The 21,308-nt window shown below is 42.2% G+C and overlaps 1 protein-coding gene across 1 annotated transcript in view; it reads left to right on the top strand.

Annotated features, from left to right (window-relative positions):
• The first annotated feature begins 2,129 nt into the window (after positions 1-2,129).
• The window catches only part of ARHGAP42 (Rho GTPase activating protein 42), a 332,642-nt gene continuing 313,463 nt past the window's right edge, over positions 2,130-21,308 (top strand). The window contains exon 1 of the mRNA XM_069554888.1: positions 2,130-2,865. Coding sequence (XP_069410989.1) covers positions 2,712-2,865 — 154 coding nt within the window. The 5' untranslated portion in view covers positions 2,130-2,711. The remainder of the gene's footprint in view (positions 2,866-21,308) is intronic.

Genomic DNA, 21,308 nt, shown 5'->3' with positions numbered 1-21,308 from the left:
TTAATTAAGAAAGAATCTGTTTTTATCATTATGGTAGGGAAATAAAACATGAAAACAACTGCAGTCAGTTCAAAACTGACTGTAAGTCACCTTAAAGCAAAACCATTTCTGGTGTCTCTCAAGCGTCAGGGTTAATGTGGCATATGAGAAAGCCTGACTAGCAGGTATAATTAAAGCATGAATCACAGGAATAAGTCATGAGTAACTCTGAAAATACTTACAGGGGAAAAGTCCATTATAAACACACCAAACTTTGGAGGTTAAATGATGGCGGGTGGGAGGAAAAATCCAAACTCTATATAAATGAACTGATGATGGGCTTGAGTGAAAACATGTTGATGGCATCAGCGCATTATTGGTCCAATGTTTGTGTGAGGCTCCGTAACACAGCATATTCTGCCTGGTGATAAATAGGTACTCATGTTTTCTATTCTGAGAACTGTTTGAGGTCAGGCACCATGCTTTGCTTTGTCTTCTATAAATCATTTCTCTGCCCAGATCCTAATAATGTATACAGCAGGCATAAAGCATGAGATTACACACATGAATGGGTAAATGGTAATGTATATCTTAGAATCTAGATTAAATCTGTCCTGACATATAAGACTTTTAAAAAAAAGGTGAAAATTGACGTCCAACTTATGAAATGTTACATATCAAGGACTGTTGGTGCATTTTGAAAGAATCAATCATAGGACTTTCATTTAATGATAAACAAGAAGAGATTATTATATTTTATCCTGTTTCATATCTCAGCAGTTGGCATTGGATTTAGTTGCTTGTAATAGCAACATGGCAAAAGTTGAAAGGGAACTATTTGTTTGGCCTAATTTTTTCTTTCAGGCTGTGCGATGAAAAGATGTAAAATCACCTCAGTAGAAAACCAGTCCCACTGCAGCTTGTATCACAACATTAACTGACAAATAACATTGTTGTCCTCCACCTCACCCCACCTCCCCAGAAGAGAAGTATTCAACTGACAGGTCAGCTACTAAAGGTTAAAATGACTCTAATAGTGACTGGCCATTCTGCCAATATTTGACGTCTAATGATGCAAACATGGATGGAAAGTTAAAGTCCAACTTCCTTGGCTAGGAAGAATTAAAATCAAAGCCATCAAATACACTGTTTACATCATCTTATCAGTCTTGGTTTAGTTTCCATGCTATTTTTAATGTCCATGTGCACTTAAAAAATGAAACTAAAAGTCCTGACAGATTCTGAAACTTAATTGGGAAAAATGTAAAGCACTTTAATGGAATTTTTCCCATGATATGTAGAAGATTTTTTTTAATAGATGGTTCAAATGGACAAAGCAATGAAAACATAGAAATTAAAAGGAGATCCTTAAGAAAAAATAACTGAGTGCTCAGAAACACTATAGATGATGGCAGGACTAGATGTAAAGCAGTAGTTTCTTTCGCTGTCAAGGTTTTCAGAGAACGGAAGTTTATTAGGTGAGCCTGTACCAGAGGAGAGGTAACTGCCTCTTGGTACGAATTAACTATTCAATTGGAACTTCAGCCAACTTCCGCAGTTTGAAAATCTCCATGCTTGTAGGGCAATTCCCTCCAGGTGAGGCGATCATAAAAGATATAGGACTGTGATGCAAATAGTTCCTCTTCTAGAGGAGGAACACCTAAGTCCGAGGTGCTTGTTTGTGAAATAAAAACGACCTAAAATCCTCCCTCCTTCACAGCAACTAGGAAAAACAACAACCACAAAACAGCCTTTGGGCCTCTGTAACTTTTCATTTAGAGTATTAAAAACAAACAAAAACCAAAAAACTTGACTCTCTAAGATCAAGGCAGTGAACGATGGGAAAGAGAAAAACATTTCACCCTGGAATATACATGCATTGCAGTGCAAACTCGAGAAGTAAAATCTAAGTAGTATCTTCAAAACCTGGCTTTAAACTTTAGGGAAAGTTAACGCTGGTTCAATTCGAGGGAGCGGGTGGTGAAGGACGGGCAAGCAGGCGTGTTGGGAGTGGGCGATCGTTCTGTGGTCCGGAGGACCCCGGAGTGTTACCGCGGGGTCAGCAGGAGCCCGGAGCCCCTAGGCAGCCGAAGTCACGCCCGAGAGCAGGCGGCACGCGGAGCTGGGAGCGCAGAGCGGGCGGGGCGGGCAGAGGGCGGGGCGGCGCGGGCCGGGGGCGCGGCGGCAGGAGGAGGGTCTCGGAGCCCGGCCCGGCGGCCGGCGCGCTGAGCCTGCGTCCGGCGCGGGGGCGGGTTTAGGCGGCCCGGCCGGAGCGGCGGCTGGGCGCTGGCGGCTCCCGGCGCAGAGCGCTGTCGAGGGGGCCAAGCGGGCGGAGTTGCCGGGAGCGTTCCTTCGCCGCCCGAGCGCGTTCCTCGCCGGCCGAGAGCGTCCCTGCGCCGGCCGTGAGCGTCCCTGCGCCGGCCGTGAACCTCCCTGCGCCGGCCGCGGCCCGGGACCCCGCCGCCTCAGCGCTCGCGGCGACGATGCGCCCGGAGGACGGCGAGCTGAGCGGACCCGCCGCCCGTGCGTGCGCGCGCTTCCCCGCCGGCGAGGAAGCCTGAGCCCCGAGCCCGGCGCGGGAGGCGCGGGACCCGCTCCCCTTGCGCTCGCCCGCGCGGCCCGCCTCGCTCCCCGCGATCGCGCGCCCCAGCGGCCGGCGGCGCTCGCCTGCTGTGCCCGCCCTGACCGCCGGCCCCGACGCGTTCCCGGCGGCCGTCTGCCGTGCTGCTGCCATGGGGCTGCCTACCCTGGAGTTCAGCGACTCCTACTTGGACAGCCCTGATTTCAGGGAGCGCCTGCAGTGTCACGAGATTGAGCTGGAGCGAACCAACAAGTTCATCAAGGAGCTTATTAAGGACGGCTCCCTGCTCATCGGGGCGCTGAGGAGTGAGTGCGGCCGGCGGGCGGACAGGGCGCGGGGACCAGGGGAGCCCCCGCGGGGTGGGGGTCTCAGGGCTGGGTTGGAGGAAGCGGAGCTTCTTTTGTTTGAATGGGTTTGGGGACAGAAGCTGAAGAGCTCCCCTGCTGGTGGCCAGCAAAGTTTGTTCGGAGGTGTTCTTCACTTATTTACTTCCAAGGCTGCAGAGAAGCGAGCAGTCTCTGTTGGACCTCCGAGTGTATCCTGAGGAACGTTTTTCGGCATCTTTTTGTATAACGCTCCTGGAACAGTGTTGGGGACTGTTGTCATTTTTGTAACTTTATTCTGCCTAGTTTAAACGCTTAAAAAAAAAAAAAAAGCCCTTGAGGAAGGACTCAGGAGTTTATCTGAAGGATAAAAATGAAGCTAGTTTCTTTAGTGATATTAAAAGAAATGATTAAGTTCTTAGGTACATCAGCTACTCATCACTGCAATAAATCATTGCATTGGCACTTTATAGATTTGTAGCTTTGCAATTTAGTAAGATGAAGAGAGCATGGCACCAGTGGATTTTATCTCTTTTCAAGGTTTGTTTGTTTGTTTGTTTGTTTTTTGTGCCTCTTAATTTTCGGTTTGCCTTGTAACTCTGGTGTGTTGAGTCCCTAGTGGCTAAAGACCAGTCAGAACTTCTGATGATCTATAGAAAGTAAAGACTGCCTCAATTTAGGAACTTTTCCCACCTCCTTTCCCGCACACCTCCCATTCAGATTTTCTGTGCTTTTTGCATTCTCTGAATCTTCACTTTCAGTTACTAGCACAAAAGAGAGTCTTGGGCTTCCCAGGTAGCTCAGTGGTAAAGAAATCGCCTTCCAATGCAGGAGACTCTGATTCGGTCCCTGAGTCTGGAAGATCCCCTGGAGAAGGAAATGGCAACCTACTCCAGTATTCTTGCCTGGAAATTCCCATGGACAGAGGACTACAGGACTACAGGCAGGCTACCTCCATGGGGTCCCAGAGAGTCTTAGTAAAAGAAACACTAGAGCTTCTCATAGAGAATTGACTGACTAAAGGATAAAGCTTTATAGGTTACTTTTCTGAGGACCTATTTGCTCTTTAATAGAAAGCCTCTGAAATGCAGCCCTGGAGGTCTCTTTTAGATGAGAGGTATTTTTGTTAAGGTGAAGAGGCCTTTGGTTGACATGGCAACCCCAGGATATAGGTAGGGGAAGCATTATTGTGTATGTCATTAACAACATTATGGAAGTGTGTGTATGCCTGAAACTAAGAGGACTTTAGCATCTGATCTCTATTTAGATGCATGTATTCATGGTAAAGATGAACCTTAGCAAAATGTCTTGAAATTAGTGTCTCCAAATCCTGTCCATTTAAACCATCCTAATTGCTAAAACATTTACTTATTACTTGTGTTAACTTAGCCAGGGTAAAGAAAATATGTTCTGTATCTACATTCACTTAATTTCTGAATTTGATGCTGCTACTGATAATGATGGTATTTACTGATTTGTGAAAAATATACGAGTTTCTCTGTAGTTTTGTCCCTCTTGTGTATACCAAAGGTGAATTTAGCTTCCATCTGATTTACAAAGCCCACTTGAGCCTCTGGACTAGCCTCTTTGCATCTTGGAGAGGATGATGCCTCTTTAAAAAGAGTTTCCCTCTCTCAGAGCACTGATTCTTGCTTGAGCTGCCAGATGGTCTACAAATGACATTTTCTCCTCGATCGGCCGGAGATCAATTCCAGTGCTTCAAATGTGGAAAACACTTCCATAGCTGTGGTAAAACCTCTGAAATGTATATCATTTTACTAGTAATCTTATTAACTGTATTATGATTGAATCTAGCCTTGCAACTATCAAGTGCTTCCTTTATAAGTTTGTTCTTCCATTTATAAGTGAGTATATCTCAAGAGTGTAAGTTTCTTGAACATACAGACCCTGCCTCATGAACTTGAACGTCTACACTTAAAATGCACAATCTGTCTTTCCAGGATTTGTGAGGAGAGTGCATTACATTAACATTTGGTTATTACTTTTCTTGTAGTGGAAAGAAAGCATTTATTAAAAGAATTTCCAGCATTAGCTGCCAAGCAGGACAGATCTGGGGCCGAGAAACCCTTGAAGTCATATGAGGGCACTTCTTTTTTTCCCAGCAAGCGACCTCTGTCCCTTGGGGAGGATGCTCTGGGGTTTGGCTACAGCTGCTAAATGGCTGCTCTCTGAAGCTGCTCCTGTAGGAGGACAGGAGTGTGTTTAAAGAGTTAAAACTCCCTTAATTCTATCCCAAGGAGCGCTCCTTTCTTCAGTTCTGTCCCTTCTGTTTTTCCTTTCTGCCTTAGGAAGCCTTCAGTTTTCCCCAGCCTTAAACTATGCCTTTCTATTCTCCATACCTGTTGTTTCAGTAAGTGTTATCCATTATCCACTTCATATTTATATGTAGCACTTTGCCGTCATTTATAATGAATGGTTTCTTAATAAAACTTTGCTGAGCTGACAATCATCCATGCATTTCTAAGCATCTTATATTATTTCCAACCCAGTTAATAAGTTTTCTGCTGAAAGTCTTGGCATGCTCTCTTGGGGAACACATGCTCTACTGTTCCAGTGAGAGTCACATGTGCTCCTTCAGCTTGGGTTCAGGGTGTGCATTTTTTTAGGAGCGAATTTTGAATGATCATTATAAATTAGGACCTTGTCTAGATGATTTGAACTTTAAATGTGTAAGGTATTTAACATATTTTTAAGATGAATGTGAGAGTTGGACCATAAAGAAAGCTGGGTGCTGAGGAATTGATGCTTTTGAACTGTGGTGTTGGAGAAGACTCTTGAGAGTTCTTGGACTGCAAGCAGATCAAACCAGTCAATCCTAAAGGAAATTAGTCCTGAATATTCATTGGAAAGACTGATATGAAGCTGAAACTCCAATACTTTGGCCACCTGATGTGAAGAGCTGTCTCACTAGAAAAAGCCCTGGTGCTGGGAAAGATTGAAGGTGGGAGAAGGGGAAAACAGAGGATGAGATGGCTGGATGGCATCACCGACTCAATGGACATGAGTTTGAGCATGCTCTGGGAGTTGGTGATGGACAGGGAGGCCCGGAGTGCTGCAGTCCATGGGGTCTCAAAGAGTCAGACAGGACTGAGCGACTGAACTGAACTGCATTTCAGTCTCACATCCACTCTGAGAAAATGGATGACAGTAAACGAGTTAATATAGGGATTAATGTAGACCTGAGTTTACGTTCTGATGCTGTCAAATGCTGTGTGATGCTTCGCAAGTAACTTAACCTCTGGGTCCTACCTTTCCTTATGGGGAGGAAACAGCTATAAAGATCTTACCACTAGGACTGTTTGCTCATTTTGTTACATGCCATCTAGTCGTTTGGTGAGTGGTATTTGAGAATATATTGTACTGGTGAATTGGGTTTTAGTTCACGCTGTATGACTCACAGTCTCTACTCTTATAAAAGTTAGTCTGTGAACTTTGTTCCTTTAACAGGTGCCAGTTTGAAATTTTGGGTTGTGAAGTTATAGGCTCGTTTTGCTTATTAATTTTCTCCATTTATAGACCATATCCAAAGAAACAGTTCAAAGTGTCTTTCTCATACAATTCCCTCTTTACTTTGTATAAAATATAATCTCCCCTTCATAAATTTTTGAATTCAAAACTTTGTATAAAACCTTTTGAGTTCAAAGAACCATCTTTAAGTAGAACGTAGTCTTTCCAAGAATAGACAGACCCCCCACCTCCTAAGAAAAGAAGAGGAAAAGAGGAGGAAAGGCTGAAATGGAATTGTGCTCATTAAATAGAATTGATTATGTGGAGAGCTTATCAACATTCTTTCCTCCCATCTACCCTGCAGCATCTTGGCTATCCCACCCTTCTTATCACTTCTTATCTATTATAACACTTCCTCTCATCACCTTAAAGTAGAATTGGTCAGTTTTTTCCTCTACCTTTAGGAGAGTGTTTCTTAACCTTGTGTGGCTGGGCTTCTTTTAAAGAAAAAAAAAGTTAATGGACTCTAATATAATTTATTTTTATGACAGTTAAATATATTCATGAAACTAATTTTCATGCCATCTTAAAGGCAGATCAACTTACAAATTAAATATAAATAATACTGTGAATCCAATATAAAACTTGCAAAACTACATTTAATCAACTTAATGGATGATGTTATTTTGCCAGAATGACATTTTCTCTTCTATAAAGACTGCTGATAATGTCTTACGTATTGTTGATGATTCATTTTCTTATCGCTTTTCCTGATTGAAAGTGCAGGTTTTCAAAATCTACTTGTCTGTTTGATGGCCTTCTCTGACTCATAAACCTTATTTCTTTGTCTGTTCTTAAAGTGGTTGTTCTGGCACTAGTGATCCATGGCACAAACAGGGGCATGGTAGAATGGTAGGAGTTGGTTGCTCATAAATTGATACAGAATATGCAGTTAATTAAGACATTAGCAAGAGGAAGCACACAATTTCTTTTTTTTTTTTAGATTTATTCAAGTATAGTTGGTTTACAATGTTGTGTTACTTTCTGCTGTACAGCAAAGTGATTCAGTTATACATTCATATGCATTCTTTTTCACATGCTTTTCTATTATGGTTTCAGTTCAGTTCAGTCGCTCAGTCGTGTCCGACTCTTTGTGACCCCATGAATCGCAGTACGCCAGGCCTCCCGGTCCATCACCAACTCCTGGAGTTCACTCAGACTCGTGTCCATCGAGTCAGTGATGCCATCCAGCCATCTCATCCTCTGTCGTCCCCTTCTTCTCCTGCCCCCAATCCCTTCCAGCATCAAAGTCTTTTCCACTGAGTCAACTCTTCGCATGAGGTGGCCAAAGTACTGGAGTTTCAGCTTTAGCATCATTCCTTCCAAAGAAATCCCAGGGTTGATCTCCTTCAAAATGGACTGGTTGGATCTCCTTGCAGTCCAAGGGACTCTCAAGAGTCTTCTCCAACACCACAGTTCAAAAGCATCAATTCTTCAGTGCTCAGCTTTCTTCACAGTCCAGCTCTCACATCCATACATGATCACTGGAGAAACCATAGCCTGGAGTAGACGGACCTTAGTTTATCACGAGATAATATAGTTCCCTGTGCTGTACAGGGGAAGCTTGTTATTCATTATTCTCTGTGTAGTAGTTTGCATCTGCTAATCCCAAACTCTCGGTGCGTCCCTCCCCCAGCCTCTCCTTCCCCTTGGCAACCACAGCTGTGTTCTCTGTGTCTGTGAGTCTGTTTCACAGATGAGTTCATTTGGGAAACACACACAGTTTCTTTGAGGTGTCTGCGTTCATTGTCCACAGCCTCCGTTGGAAGCACGCTGCTGCGGTGCACTTGCGGTCTGGGAGTAAAGTACATGTTTAGTGTGAAAGGAAACCCTGAGTGCACAGGCTGCATTGAGATATCTTGGAGAGGGTGAGATTGAGAGATTCCTGCCTTCCATTTGCTGTGCTTGACTCGGTTTTTCACTTTAAGCCTGTCTCTGTTTTGTATGCGTTCAGGGTCCACTTTGCTACCAGTGTTTGGTGGCACAGGGAAGGAGTTAAATAAATGGAAGGAACAGTGACAAGTTTAAGGAATATGAAAGACGTTCTGTAGTTACTGGACTATTTGGTCATCCTTGAGATCTTAATGAGAACTGCTATTGTTGCAGGCTACTTTTGGTGTTTAAATTTGCACCTAGATTTTGTTTGGTTTACCACAACTCAATGCAGATTCCCATTTACCCTGCAGGAGCTCCTTCACTCTTGCTTATTGCACTAACATTATTTTGCTTGTTGAGCTGGGCAGCCTTGTCAGAGATGTGGATGTGTAATTACTTCCACCGTTTGTCTGGAAGAATTTCTGAGTGAAATTCTTCCACTCATTAGAATCTGAGTTAAATGAGCAGAAATAATTGTATCTTTCAGATGAACTGTAATTAATTTAGGAACGGGTAGATTAAGAATGAAGTGCTCTAAGGTTCTGCTTCAGAGCCCTGTACAAGTAAGAGCAGTTTGGTTTGTGTTCATTTAAATGGGAGCTCACTAAAGTGGAATTAAATTCAGCTGGCTGAGAACTTCCGTCTACCTCTCTTCTAATTGTCTACATGAGCTTGATGGGTGTCCTCTAACAGTAACTTTATCTCTGTTGAATGTCTTTCTCATAAATAAGAACACCTTATTTATATGTGGTTGTGCTGGGTCTTGCTTGCTGCACTCGGCCTTCTTCTAGCTGTCCTGAGCCGAGCTACCGTTTGTTGCATTCGCTGGCTTCTCATTGTGGTGCCTCTCCTTGCAGAACACGGGCTCTAGGCGTATGGGCCTCAGTAGTTTTGGCTCCTGGTTCTAGTGTGTGGGCCCAGTACTTGTGGAGCATGGGCTTAGTTGTTCCAGGGCATGTGGAATCTTTCCAGTTCAGTTCAGTTCAGTTGCTCAGTTGTGTCCAACTTTTTGCGACCCCATGAATTGCAGCACGCCAGGGCTCCCTGTCCATCACCAACTCCAGGGATCAAACCCCTGTCCCCTGCATTGGGAGGCAGGTTCTTATCCACTGTACCACCAGGGAAGTCCTGGATTTCCTTTTTCTGCAGGTAGTAATTGAGGAGCTGCCTTGTTGGAAAGGAGTGGGTTTCTGGGAGAATAGAACCTATTTCCTGTCTAGTGGAAGAGGAAGGTGCTGCAGTAACCACCTCTTACATTGCCTCCCATGACAGTTATGATCAGGGTACTCTGAGCATGCAGAAAACTCAGGTAAACCACAAAACTTTGAAATTGCTGAAAAGCTGCTTCAACAGACATGCTTTCAGTTACTAACATTTCTTAGAGCCCAGTGTTAATCATGTTCATGATGATGCTGAAGAAGCATTTCTCAGATTATATAAGAAAAAATAATAAAGCTTACATTCAGTATGGCTTTGGTGCCAAGTATATTAAAGTAGTGTATGCATGGAATGGCAAAAGTCTTCTCTAGATTTATAAAGAGAAATGCTAAAGTGTTCAGGCTGTTAAGCCACATTCAGTAAATGTTATGCATCAATGAAATATTTATTGTGGACAGATGAGAAAGGGTGAAGAAAAGGGGGTTATTTAGTCTTGAATCTTTTTCCAGAGTATTGTTTCTTGCCAGAGCTGTGGTTGCCACCTGTTCTGGCCCCAGCCATCCCTGTTGTCTTGTCTGGATGGTAATTTCCACTCATTCCAGCCTCTTGGCAGGTGCCAGACTCCCCGCTGGCCCACCTGCCGCCTGCCCGGTTCGGTTGGCAGCCCTGCCAGTCTTCCCTTTCCCTCCAGCCTCCTGAACCTCTGCCCAGCATCTCAGCATCCTTGGAGCGTATCCTCAGCGGCTCTGGCCTTATCAGCCGAGGACTTGCTACCTGCTTCTTGCTGACTTTCATCATGAAAATGAAAACCAGTTGCCGAGCTCCTGGCTCTCCAGTTCAAGGAATCTGTGTCAGCTTTTGCAGCTGCCAGTATTCTGACTTTTAATGGCTGGGTTTCATATAAGTGTAGTGACTTCCATTGAATTTGTTAATTTTAATGGCCCTTGGGGTAGGATAATAACAGGATAGATAATGGAAATTTACTTATTTTAACAGATTTGTTTTTGGCCAGGCCCATTTAAACACTGGCTTCGATATTTCCTGTATGGTGGAACCTCCTCTAGGATTCCAGCTAACTGGAATGTTTGGTTTATCAGAATGCACCATTGTTCATATCTGCAGTTTTCCAATTTTATAATCAAGAATCTAGTTATAATGCTAAGGAAAATGTTGTGGCAAAACCTGCATGTATAATCCTCTGTAAGGGAAGTGATTTGTTTCAGAAAAAATGAAGTGCAGAATAGTAAGGTGCCATACGGGCATCTGTGGTGGCTCAAGCGTCTGCCTGCAATGCAGGAGATCCAGATAGCGGAGTCTGGTGGGCTGTGGTCCGTGAGGTTGCAAAACATCGGACACAGCTGAGCGACTACGCACACATACAACATACCGTACAGTAGCTGATCATCTCTCAGTTTTTCCAACCTTTTTCTTGTGTTGCAGAAGAGTGTATTCATAAAAGAAAAAATAAGCCCTATTTCTCTAGGATTTTAAATTTTTCATTTGAAAGTAATTTACCTACTTATAATTTTACATAGAACATGGTGGGGAAAAGGCTAGGATAAAACTAATAGTTAACACTTTGTAGATTATTTTATATTAATTATTATAGATTTTTGACTTGCAGTTTTTAGATTTTTAATGGTAAAAGTCTCCATGCCTAATGGTATTTCTAAATATGCATTTATTTATTTGGCTGTGCCAGTTCTCCGTTGCAGCATGCAGGATCTTAGGTTGTGGCCTGTGAACTCTAAGTTGTGGCCTGTGAGAATCTCGTTCCCTGACCAGGGATTGAACCCAGGCTCCCCGCATTGCGAGAGCAGAGTCTCAGCCACCGGAGCATCAAGAAAGTTCCCCAAATGGTATTTTTAAAATGTCCAAACATGACATTTTGTATATTGTTGTTTTATGTAATTTGGATGATTACCAGGTGCAATATATTTTGTGAAGGATGGGGAACTATCCTGGGATGATTCTCAGTGTTGGGTGGTATGAAAATATTGGGAAGAAATGCACAGTTTACACACATTTGTTACATGAATAGTACTCTCTTGAACCTTGGCTTTATTCTGGGAAAAAGTGGATAGACACAAAATGACCCCTTTCGTTTGAAAGTCAGACACATTTCTCAGTAGTGGAATTTCTGTATTTCCTTGCACAAATCTAAAAAGCCATACTGCTTGCTAGTTTATGAAAGACATGCCAAAAGTATTCCCTCATGTGTAAACATATACTGGAGTTTATCCAGATGAAAGCCCCAGCTTCAGTTGTCTCTTTAGTACACAGGAAAAGTGACGATTTAATTTAGAAAACTGATATGTGTTTGTAATATGTGAAATGAGTATTGTATAGTGTATCTCCTTTCGAATGGAAGCTATGTAAATTGATTACTTTGCTGCGGTGAGACTTTTTTCTTTTTCATTTATTTAATTTTCTTATTCCTTAACATGTTTGAAAGATATGGCCTCAAACAAAACAAATACAAAAGGAGTGGTGGTAGTGGTGGGAGGGATTAGCGAGGAGAAACAGATTAAAGTGAGTTGTGAAAACAATTTAAATAGTGTGGTTTTGGAACTTGTATCAGACTTCTCTGTGCCTTCTGTGAGCAAGTTCTTATGTGACACTGGATGGTCAAAGGAGTAAGAGGTTACAATTGTTTTAAAAGTTGGTTGCAGAAAGTTTGAGGGCCAGTGTAAAAATTGTCAAGTAAGAGATAATTGGTGTGAATTTTTAAGGGGTACACCGTTTGGGGAAGATTTGAGAAAGTTGTGTACTCCTGAAGACATGTCAGCATAGGTGATAGGAAGGGATGTTTGCAGGCTTGTACTGACTGCATGGCAGTCCTGGTTTTTTCCTCAGGTGACCCTTTTAAAAATGTTATTGCTGCCCCTGGATCCCAGCTGCTTCGTGGCCTCTTGTTTTCGCAGTGTGCGCTGTTGCAGAATCCCTCTTCCTTATTGCGTCTAGCCTGCTCTGCAGTGTTGGTAGTGAGCAAGGGGTCCTTCTGTTTGCTTTCCTTGTGTGACAGCATCTGCCTGCAGGGCTCCAGCTCGGACCTCCTTCTCCCGAGCTCTGGGTCTGATTTGCAGCAGCCTGCTACCTGTTCCCACCTGGGCGTGCTGTGGGCCCTTCACACGCCAGGTGTCCAGCTGAAGCTTGTTCTTTGGGTTCCCGTTCGGTCACTTATTTGCTCATCCACCTGGTCATCTTAGAGAGAAACCACTGAGTCTTTCTAATGCTTATGCTTTCTTTCTCCTCCGGTTTGTAAACTCCAGTTTTAAGATAGCTTTTTTTTTTTTTCATTCCACCCAGATTCCAGCATTTGGTTGGTCCTGCAATTTTTTGTGCCTACAGCATCTTAAAGGTGATGTTCTCTGCTTGCACCAACAGTCCTTAAGTGTGTGTGTCTCTGTGTATGTAGATACAAAATAATTTTTTTCTTAGCATAGAAAGTTAGAAATGTTTCCTCTCACAGCTCTGGAGCCCAAAATGCAAAGTCAAGGTGTCAGCAGAGCATGCTCTCTCTGAAGGCTCTAAGTGAAAGTCGCTCAGTCATGTCCAGACTTTTTGTGACCCCAGGGACTATACAGTCAATGGAATTCTCCAGGCCAGAATACTGGACTGGGTAGCCTTTCCCTTCTCCAGGGAATCTTCCCGACCCAGGGATCGAACCCAGGTCTCCCGCATTGCAGGCGGAGTCTTTACTAGCTGAGCCACCGGAGAGCCCAGAGGCTCTAAGGGAGGATGTTTTTTGCTACTTCTATCTCATGGTGTTGTCAGCAGTCCAAGACATCCTTTGCCTTGTAGCTGTATTACTCCAGTCTCTGCCTTTGCAGTCACACAGAGAGTATTCACTGTGTATCTTTGTTTATTAAATTTTACTCTGTCTTTTGAATATAAACTTTGAGGGCGCGTAGATATCTGTATTTTAATTTGACTGCATTGTGAATAGTCGGTAATGGTGAACATGAATCAGTTTACATTTTACTAAGAACATGATATGGAGAAGGGTGTTGATTATCTGTGGAGCAAATGAGCCAGGAAATGGAGACTGCAAGTTTGCGCTTGAGTATTTCACCTGTCAGGGTCATACTGACTTTTAGGGCTGGGTAACCCGGGGACGGCAGATGACATCTGGAGTTGGGGTTCATGCTAGTCCTGCTGCTGCCGCTAAGTAGTGCCATGGGGAGAAGCCATTTGTCCCAGACCCTATTGTCAGGAAAAAATGCGAACATATTCACCATAGATTCCTTGTAGGATTTTTATGTGGCCAGTGAATAAAATGCCTAACAACATGGTTTTAAAATGTGGTATTATTTTCACTTGCTTGAGGCAGGATCTTTGTAATCCAGACAACTTCAGCTTTTTTCAAGGCTTGACTTTATTAGGTTCTTGTCAGTGTTATTATTGTACTCCATAGACAGGATGATTGAGATAGAAATGCTTTAATGGAATGTTAAAGCATGAGTTTGTCCCCAAATTAAATCTTTTTGATAGGAAGTGATCATGAGATGTGGCTTGGCTTTGATTTAGCTTTTTACTTTTAAACAAATAATTATCTATTATGATCTGGGAACCAAGGAACAAGGACACACTGGGTTGGCATTTAGCGATAATCATGAACTGGCAGTGTAGATTTTAAGACTTTATTGATGTGTCTGCTGGTGCCTTGATGCTGTTGGCTTAGGTCAGTGGTCTGTAAAAGTTGTTAAAAGTGATGTTGTCAGAAGTGAAATAAGTACTTGGGTCATTTCACGTAATACAACAGGTCAAAATGAAGAAGGGAGGTTTTTTTTCCGCATTGATTCATGCATTGCAGGCAGACAGTGGCTTAGAAAAGTGCTTTCTGAGGTGTTTCTTATGCTTCACAGATGTTTTGTAAATGTAATTATGTTTGTGGTGATATCATTCTAATGGTTATTGGTAAGAAAAGAATGATGAGATTGCTAGGGTGTTGCTGGAGGGTCTAGGAGCAGGAAATTATGGGAAAAGAGAATGTTGAATTAGGAATTGAAGAGGAAGATTCAGTTGGCTCAGTGAGAAAATTAAATTGAACCTATAAGCCAGTTGATCCAGGAAAAAATGGTGTGATTGAATAGGTGTCAGAATTGCTGGAAGAGGCTATTTAGATGGTACCCTAAATATAAGACAGAGCTTCCCAGGTGGCACAGGGGTAAAGAATCCACCTGCCAGTGCAGGAGACATAGAGCTGTGGCTTTGATCCCTGGGTTGGGAAGATGCCCTGGAGGAGGGCATGGCAACCCACTCTGGGATTCTTGCCTGGAGAATCCCATGGAAAGAGGAGCCTGGTGGGCTACAGTCCACAGGGTTGCAAAGAGTTGGACACGACTGAACTGACTTAGCATGGCACATAACGACAAAATAGGTTATTTAAAGTGTGTGTGTGTGTGTTTTCTCCTTAAGGAATCTGTGAGCTGAAGAGAAGCTCTACCCAGGGGCTGCAGCAGGAAGTCTGGACTTTGGGGACAGTTTGGAAAGTAAAGCAAGGGCTGAAAAAAGCCAGTTTCAGGGGATAAAGAAAGAAAATAAAGATCTTGAATAATCCTGAATAAGGAATAGTTGTAGCAAGTGAGAACTTTCAGACTTGTCAGGTTTAAATCCTGTTGGATGCATTTTTTGTTTTTTCTGTCAGTGTTGCCTTGGCTCCTCAGACTGCTCTTATGGAAATGAGGATCCAGTGAGTATCTGTGACTAGCTGAGCTTGAGGTTTTGTGACACCCACTGATGAGGGGAGGACCGGGGAGAAGCAGATGTCGGTTTCTCGGTACTCGTTCCACTTTGAGTCCTTAGGTTTACGGCTTAGGCCCGCTTGTTTCTTGTTTGAGATTGAGTTTTGCGTTTCTGTCAGAACAGATATTCATTTAAGGTAATCCCAAAATATCCAAATAATCTGAATATTAAATCTTGCTTAAAGAAACAGGAATGGGTGAATTTAACTCAGATGACCATTATATCTACTACTGTGGGCAGGAATACCTTAGAAGAAATGGAGTAGCCATCATGGTCAACAAAAGAGTCCGAAATGCAGTACTTGGATGCAGTCTCAAAAACGACAAAATGATCTCTGTTCATTTCCGAGGCAAACCATTCAATATCATGATAATCCACGGCTATGCTTCAACCAGTAATGCTGAAGAAGCTGAAGTTGAACGGGTCTATGAAGACCTACAAGACCTTTTAGAAAGAACACCCAAAAAAGATGTCCTTTTCATTATAGGGGACTGGACTGCAAAAGTAGGAAGTCAAGAAACACCTGGGGTAACAGGCAAATTTGGCCTTGTAATACAGAATGAAGCAGGGCAAAGGCTAATAGAGTTTTGCCTAGAGAACGCACTGGTTATAGCAAATACCCTCTTCCAACAACACAAGAGAAGACTCTACACATGGACATCACCAGATGGTCAACATTGAAATCAGATTGATTATATTCTTAACAGCCAAAGATGGAGAAGCTCTATACAGTCAACAAAAACAAGACCAGGAGCTGACTGTGGCTCAGATCATGAACTCCTTATTACCAAATTCAGACTTAAATTGAAGAAAGTAGGGAAAACCACTAGACCATTCAGGTATGCCCTAAATCAAATCCCTTATGATTATACAGTGGAAGTGAGAAATAGATTTAAGGGCCTAGATCTGATAGATAGAATGCCTGATGAACTATGGACTGAAGTTTGTGACATTGTACAGGAGACAGGGATCAAGACCATCCCCATGGAAAAGAAATGCAAAAAAGCAAAATGGCTGTCTGGGGAGGCCTTACAAATAGCTGTGAAAAGAAGAGAGGTGAAAATCAAAGGAGGAAAGGAAAGATATACGCATCTGAATGCAGAGTTCCAAAGAATAGCAAGGAGAGATAAGAAAGCCTTCCTTGGTGATCAATGCAAAGAAATAGAGAAAAAGAACAGAATGGGAAAGACTAGAGATCTCTTCAAGAAAATCAGAGATACCAAGGGAACATTTCATGCAAAGATGGGCTCGATAAAGGACAGAAATGGTATGGACCTAACAGAAGCAGAAGATATTAAGAAGAGGTGGCAAAAATATACAGAAGAATTGTACAAAAAAGAGCTTCACGACCCAGATAATCATGATGGTGTGATCACTCACCTAGAGCCAGACATCCTGGAATGTGAAGTCAAGTGGGCCTTAGAAGGCATCACTATGAACAGAGCTAGCGGAGGTGATGGAATTCCAGTTGAGCTATTTCAAATCCTAAAAGATGATGCTGTGAAAGTGCTGCACTCAATATGCCAGCAAATTTGGAAAACTCAGCAGTGGCCACAGGACTGGAAAAGGTCAGTTTTCATTCCAATCCCAAAAAAAGGCAATGCCAAAGAATGCTCAAACTACTGCACAATTGCACTCATCTCACACGCTAGTAAAGTAATGCTCGAAATTCTCCAAGACAGGCTTCAGCAATACATGAACTGTGAACTTCCAGATGTTCAAGCTGGTTTCATAAAGGCAGAGGAACCAGAGATCAAATTGCCAACATCTGCTGGATCATGGAAAAAGCAAGAGAGTTCCAGAAAAACATCTGTGTCTGCTTTATTGACTATGCCAAGGCCTTTGACTGCGTGTATCCCAAAATAAACTGTGGAAAATTCTGAGAGAGATGGGAATACCAGACCACCTGACCTGCCTCTTGAGAAACCAATATGCAGGTCAGGAAGCAACAGTTAGAACTGGACATGGAACAAAAGACTGGTTCCAAATAGGAAAAGGAGTACGTCAAGGCTGTATATTGTCACCCTGCTTATTTAACTTATATGCCGAGTACATCATGAGAAACACTGGGCTGGAAGAAGCACAGGCTGGAATCAAGATTGCCAGGAGAAATATCAATAACCTCAGATATGCAGATGACACTGCCCTTATGGCAGAAAGTGAAGAGGAACTAAAAAGTGTCTTGATGAAAGTGAAAGTGGAGAGTGAAAAAGCTGGCTTAAAGCTCAACATTCAGAAAACGAAGATCATTGCATCTGGTCCCATGACTTCATGGGAAATAGATGGGAAAACAGTGGAAACAGCATCAGACTTTATTTTTTTGGGCTCCACAATCACTGCAGATGGTGACTGCAGCCATGAAATTAAAAGACGTTTACTCCTTGAAAGGAAAGTTATGACCAACCTAGAGAGCATATTGAAAAGCAGAGACATTACTTTGCCAACAAAGGTCCATCTGGTCAAGGCTATGGTTTTTCCTATGGTCATGTATGGATGTGAGAGTTGGACTGTGAAGAAAACTGAGCACCGAAGAATTGATGCTTTTGAGCTGTGGTGTTGGAGAAGACTCCTGAAAGTCCCTTGGACTGCAAGGAGATCCAGCCAGTCCATCCTAAAGGAGATCAGTCCTGGGTGTTCATTGAAAGGACCGATGCTAAAGCTGAAAGTCCAGTACTTTGGCCAGCTCCTGCGAAGAGTTGACTCATTGGAAAAGACTCTGATGCTGGGAGAGACTGAAGACAGGAGGAAAAGGGGACGATAGAGGATGGCTGGATGCCATCACTGACTCGATGGACATGAGTTTGGGTGAACTCCAGGAGTTGGTGATGGACAGGGAGGCCTGCCATGCTGCAGTCCATGAGGTTGCGAAGAGTCGGACACGACTGAGCGACTGAACTGAACTGAAAGAAACGGAGGGCTTGCTCTTCAGCTAAGTTTAGCGTTATCATTGATACATGTGCAGTGCTAAACATGTTTAATCTTTAATTATTAGAACAATTTAATGTTAAGTAGGTTCATTGCAGATTTAACATTAATAGCAGTCAGCCTGATATAGTTTTAATAGAAGGAGCCTGGGGTTTAGAATCAGAGCAATGCTTTTCAGTCCCAGTGCCTTCAATTATTAGCTACATGGCTGTGAGCGAGTTATTTGGCTTCTTTTGTAGTTTTCCTTGTCTATAATATGGAAAGAATGTTTGATTCGTATGCATATTTGCGGGATTAAGTAAGATAACACATGTAAAGTGTCTAGAACCGTGTATGATACTTGATATTAAAATTAATCTTCTCATCTGTCTCATTTCTAGCTCATGTTGAGACCAAGTTATGAGTAACAACTGCCATTATATTTCATTCAAAACAGAAAGTGAGGTGGCTTTTCTAAGCAAAATCTCTATCGTACTGGGGATATGTACAAGATATGTTGAGAGAGCACTGTGTTTGATATTGATGGGAAAGCTGTGGATGTGTAAGTGTATCATGTTTCCTGACTTGGTATCATTCATGGGGCTTGCAGTGAGGAGTAAGTCATAGCTTCCATGGATTGGTGTAGTTATCTTTTTAAGATATCTTTTCCGTGTCAGAGTTGTGCTGTCGTAGAAAACATGGTATCCATCACGCTTTAGTTTGCTCATTTGATTATTTTTCTCTCTAGGAAGTCAGCTGTGTAAGAACTGGTAGCAAGTCTTGGGGATTCTGGAGCTGGACACATGATCCGTTTTTTGTCAATGCCTGTTGTATGACCGAACTTATAGCAAGTGGTATCAAACTAATGTTTGGAGATAGAGAAGTCCACAGGTTGTCACTCCATTTAATATTGAAATCAATTCCAAAACTTTCTATATGAAAATAAATATCTTAGTGAAAAAGCCAGTTGCATAGGATGTAGATTCATCAGAATGAGAGTGATTTGAACAGGCATATTCAAGGAATTGATACTTGTATTAAAGAATAAATTTTCTCTTCAGCAGTGACATTAATATGTTAGTATCTTTAATACAAAAGATGTTGCTAAGAAAGTGTAATTGCACAAATGATTTATGTTGTCTCCTATTTGTAACAGAGTATTGCATGTGTTATTTTCAAGATGCCATTTCAAAGTGTTGATTCTAATTGTGTGGAAATGCTTTCTTTTAAAAATGGCATTTGCTTTTTAAATAGTATTATTGAAATATAGTTCACTGCCGTAAAATCCATCCTTTTTAAAAGAACACAATCTGGTGGTTTTTCTTATGTTTACAGAAATGTGCAACTATCACCACTGTCTAATTTTATTACATTTTTTCATCTTTATTGAGGTACAGTTGACAAGGTGTATATACTTCTGATTTAATATGTGTATGCACTGTGAAAAATTCCAACAGATCCCTGCTTGCTAGTTAACTTGTCCATCATCTTGCATACTTGCTTATTTTTCATTTTTTGTGAGACCGTTTAAGTTCAGCTCTTTTAGCAAATTTCAGTTGTCCAGTAGTGTTACCAACTATGTTTTATGTTATATTCTCATACTTGATTCATCTTATAACTTAAAGTTTGTATCCTTTCACCAGCCTCTCCATATTTCTCCTACTCCCCTAGTCCCTGGAAGTCACCAATTTGCTTTCTATTCCTATGAGTTTGATTTTTTTTTGTTTTTAACATGAGTGATAACATGCAGTATTTCTCTTTCTCTGTTTGGCTTATTCCGCTTAACATACTGCCTTCTGTATTCATCTGTGTTGTCACAGATGGCATCCTTTCCTTCATTCTCATGTCTGGGTAATATTTCACTGTGCATATACATCCTCTTTATCCATTCATCCATTAAAAGACAACTAGGTTTTCTCATATCTTGGTTACTATAAATATTGCAGTAGTGGAAATGGGAGTGCAGATACCTCTTTGATAACTTGTTTTCATTTCCTTTGAATATGTACCCAGAAGTGAGTTTGCTGGATCATATGGTAGTTCTGCATTCAGTTGGGTATATCTTTTTTTTCTCTTTAAAGTGCTGCACTCAATATGCCTGCAAATTTGGAAAACTCAGCAGTGGCCGCAGGACTGGAAAAAGGTCAGTTTTCATTCCAGTCCTCAAAATAGGCAATGCCAAAGAACGTTCAAGCTACCATGAATTTGTGCTCATTTCACATGCTAACAAGGTCATGCTTAAAATCCTTCAAGCCAGGCTTCAACAGTACGTGAACTGAGAACTTACAGATGTTCAAGCTGGATTTAGAGAAGGTAGAACAACTCGAGAACAAATTGCTATGCTGGATCATAGGAAAAGCAAGAGAGTTCCAGAAAAACATCTACTTCTTCATCGACTCCGCTAAAGCCACTGACTGTGTGAATCACAACGAACTGGCAAATTCTTTAAGAGATGGGAATACGGGACCACCTTATCTGCCTCCTTAGAAACCTATATACAGGTCAAGAAGCAACAGTTAAAACTGGACACGGATCAATTGTTCAGAATTGTGAAATGAGTACATCAAGGCTGTATATTGTCACCCTGCTTATTTAACATCTATGCAGAGTACATCATGCGAAATGTGGAGCTGGATGAAGCACAAGCTGAAATCAAGATTGGCAGGAGAAATATTAATAACCTCAGATATGCAGATGATACCACTCTAATGGCAGAAAGTGAAGATGCACTAAAGAATCTCTTGATGAGGGTGAGAGAGGAGAGTGAAAAAGTTGGCTTAAATCTCAACATTCAGAAAACTAAGATCATGGCATCAGGTCCCATCACTTCATGGGAAATAGGTGGGGAAACAGTGGAAACAGTGGCTGACTTTATTTTGGAGGTTCCAAAATCACTGCAGATAGTGATTCCAGCCAGGAAATTAAAAGACGCTTACTCCTCGGAAGGAAAGTTACGACGAACCTAGACCAGCATATTAAAAGGCAGAGACATTGCTTTGCCAACAAAGGTTCGTCTAGTCAAGGCTATAGTTTTTCCAATAGTCGTGGATGGATGTGAGAGTTGGACTATGAAGAAAGCTGAGTGCCGAAGAATTGATGCTTTTGAGCTGTGGTGTTGGAAAAGACTCTTGAGAATTCCTTGGACTGCAAGGAGATCCAACCAGTCCATCCTAAAGGAGATCAGTTCTGGGTGTTTATTGGAGGGACTGATG

The sequence above is a fragment of the Ovis canadensis genome, chromosome 15, assembly GCF_042477335.2.
Source record: "Ovis canadensis isolate MfBH-ARS-UI-01 breed Bighorn chromosome 15, ARS-UI_OviCan_v2, whole genome shotgun sequence".
Classification (NCBI taxonomy): Eukaryota; Metazoa; Chordata; class Mammalia; order Artiodactyla; family Bovidae; genus Ovis; species Ovis canadensis.
The sequence above is the reverse complement of the archived record's forward strand: the minus strand, read 5'-3'. Positions and strand labels throughout refer to the sequence as shown.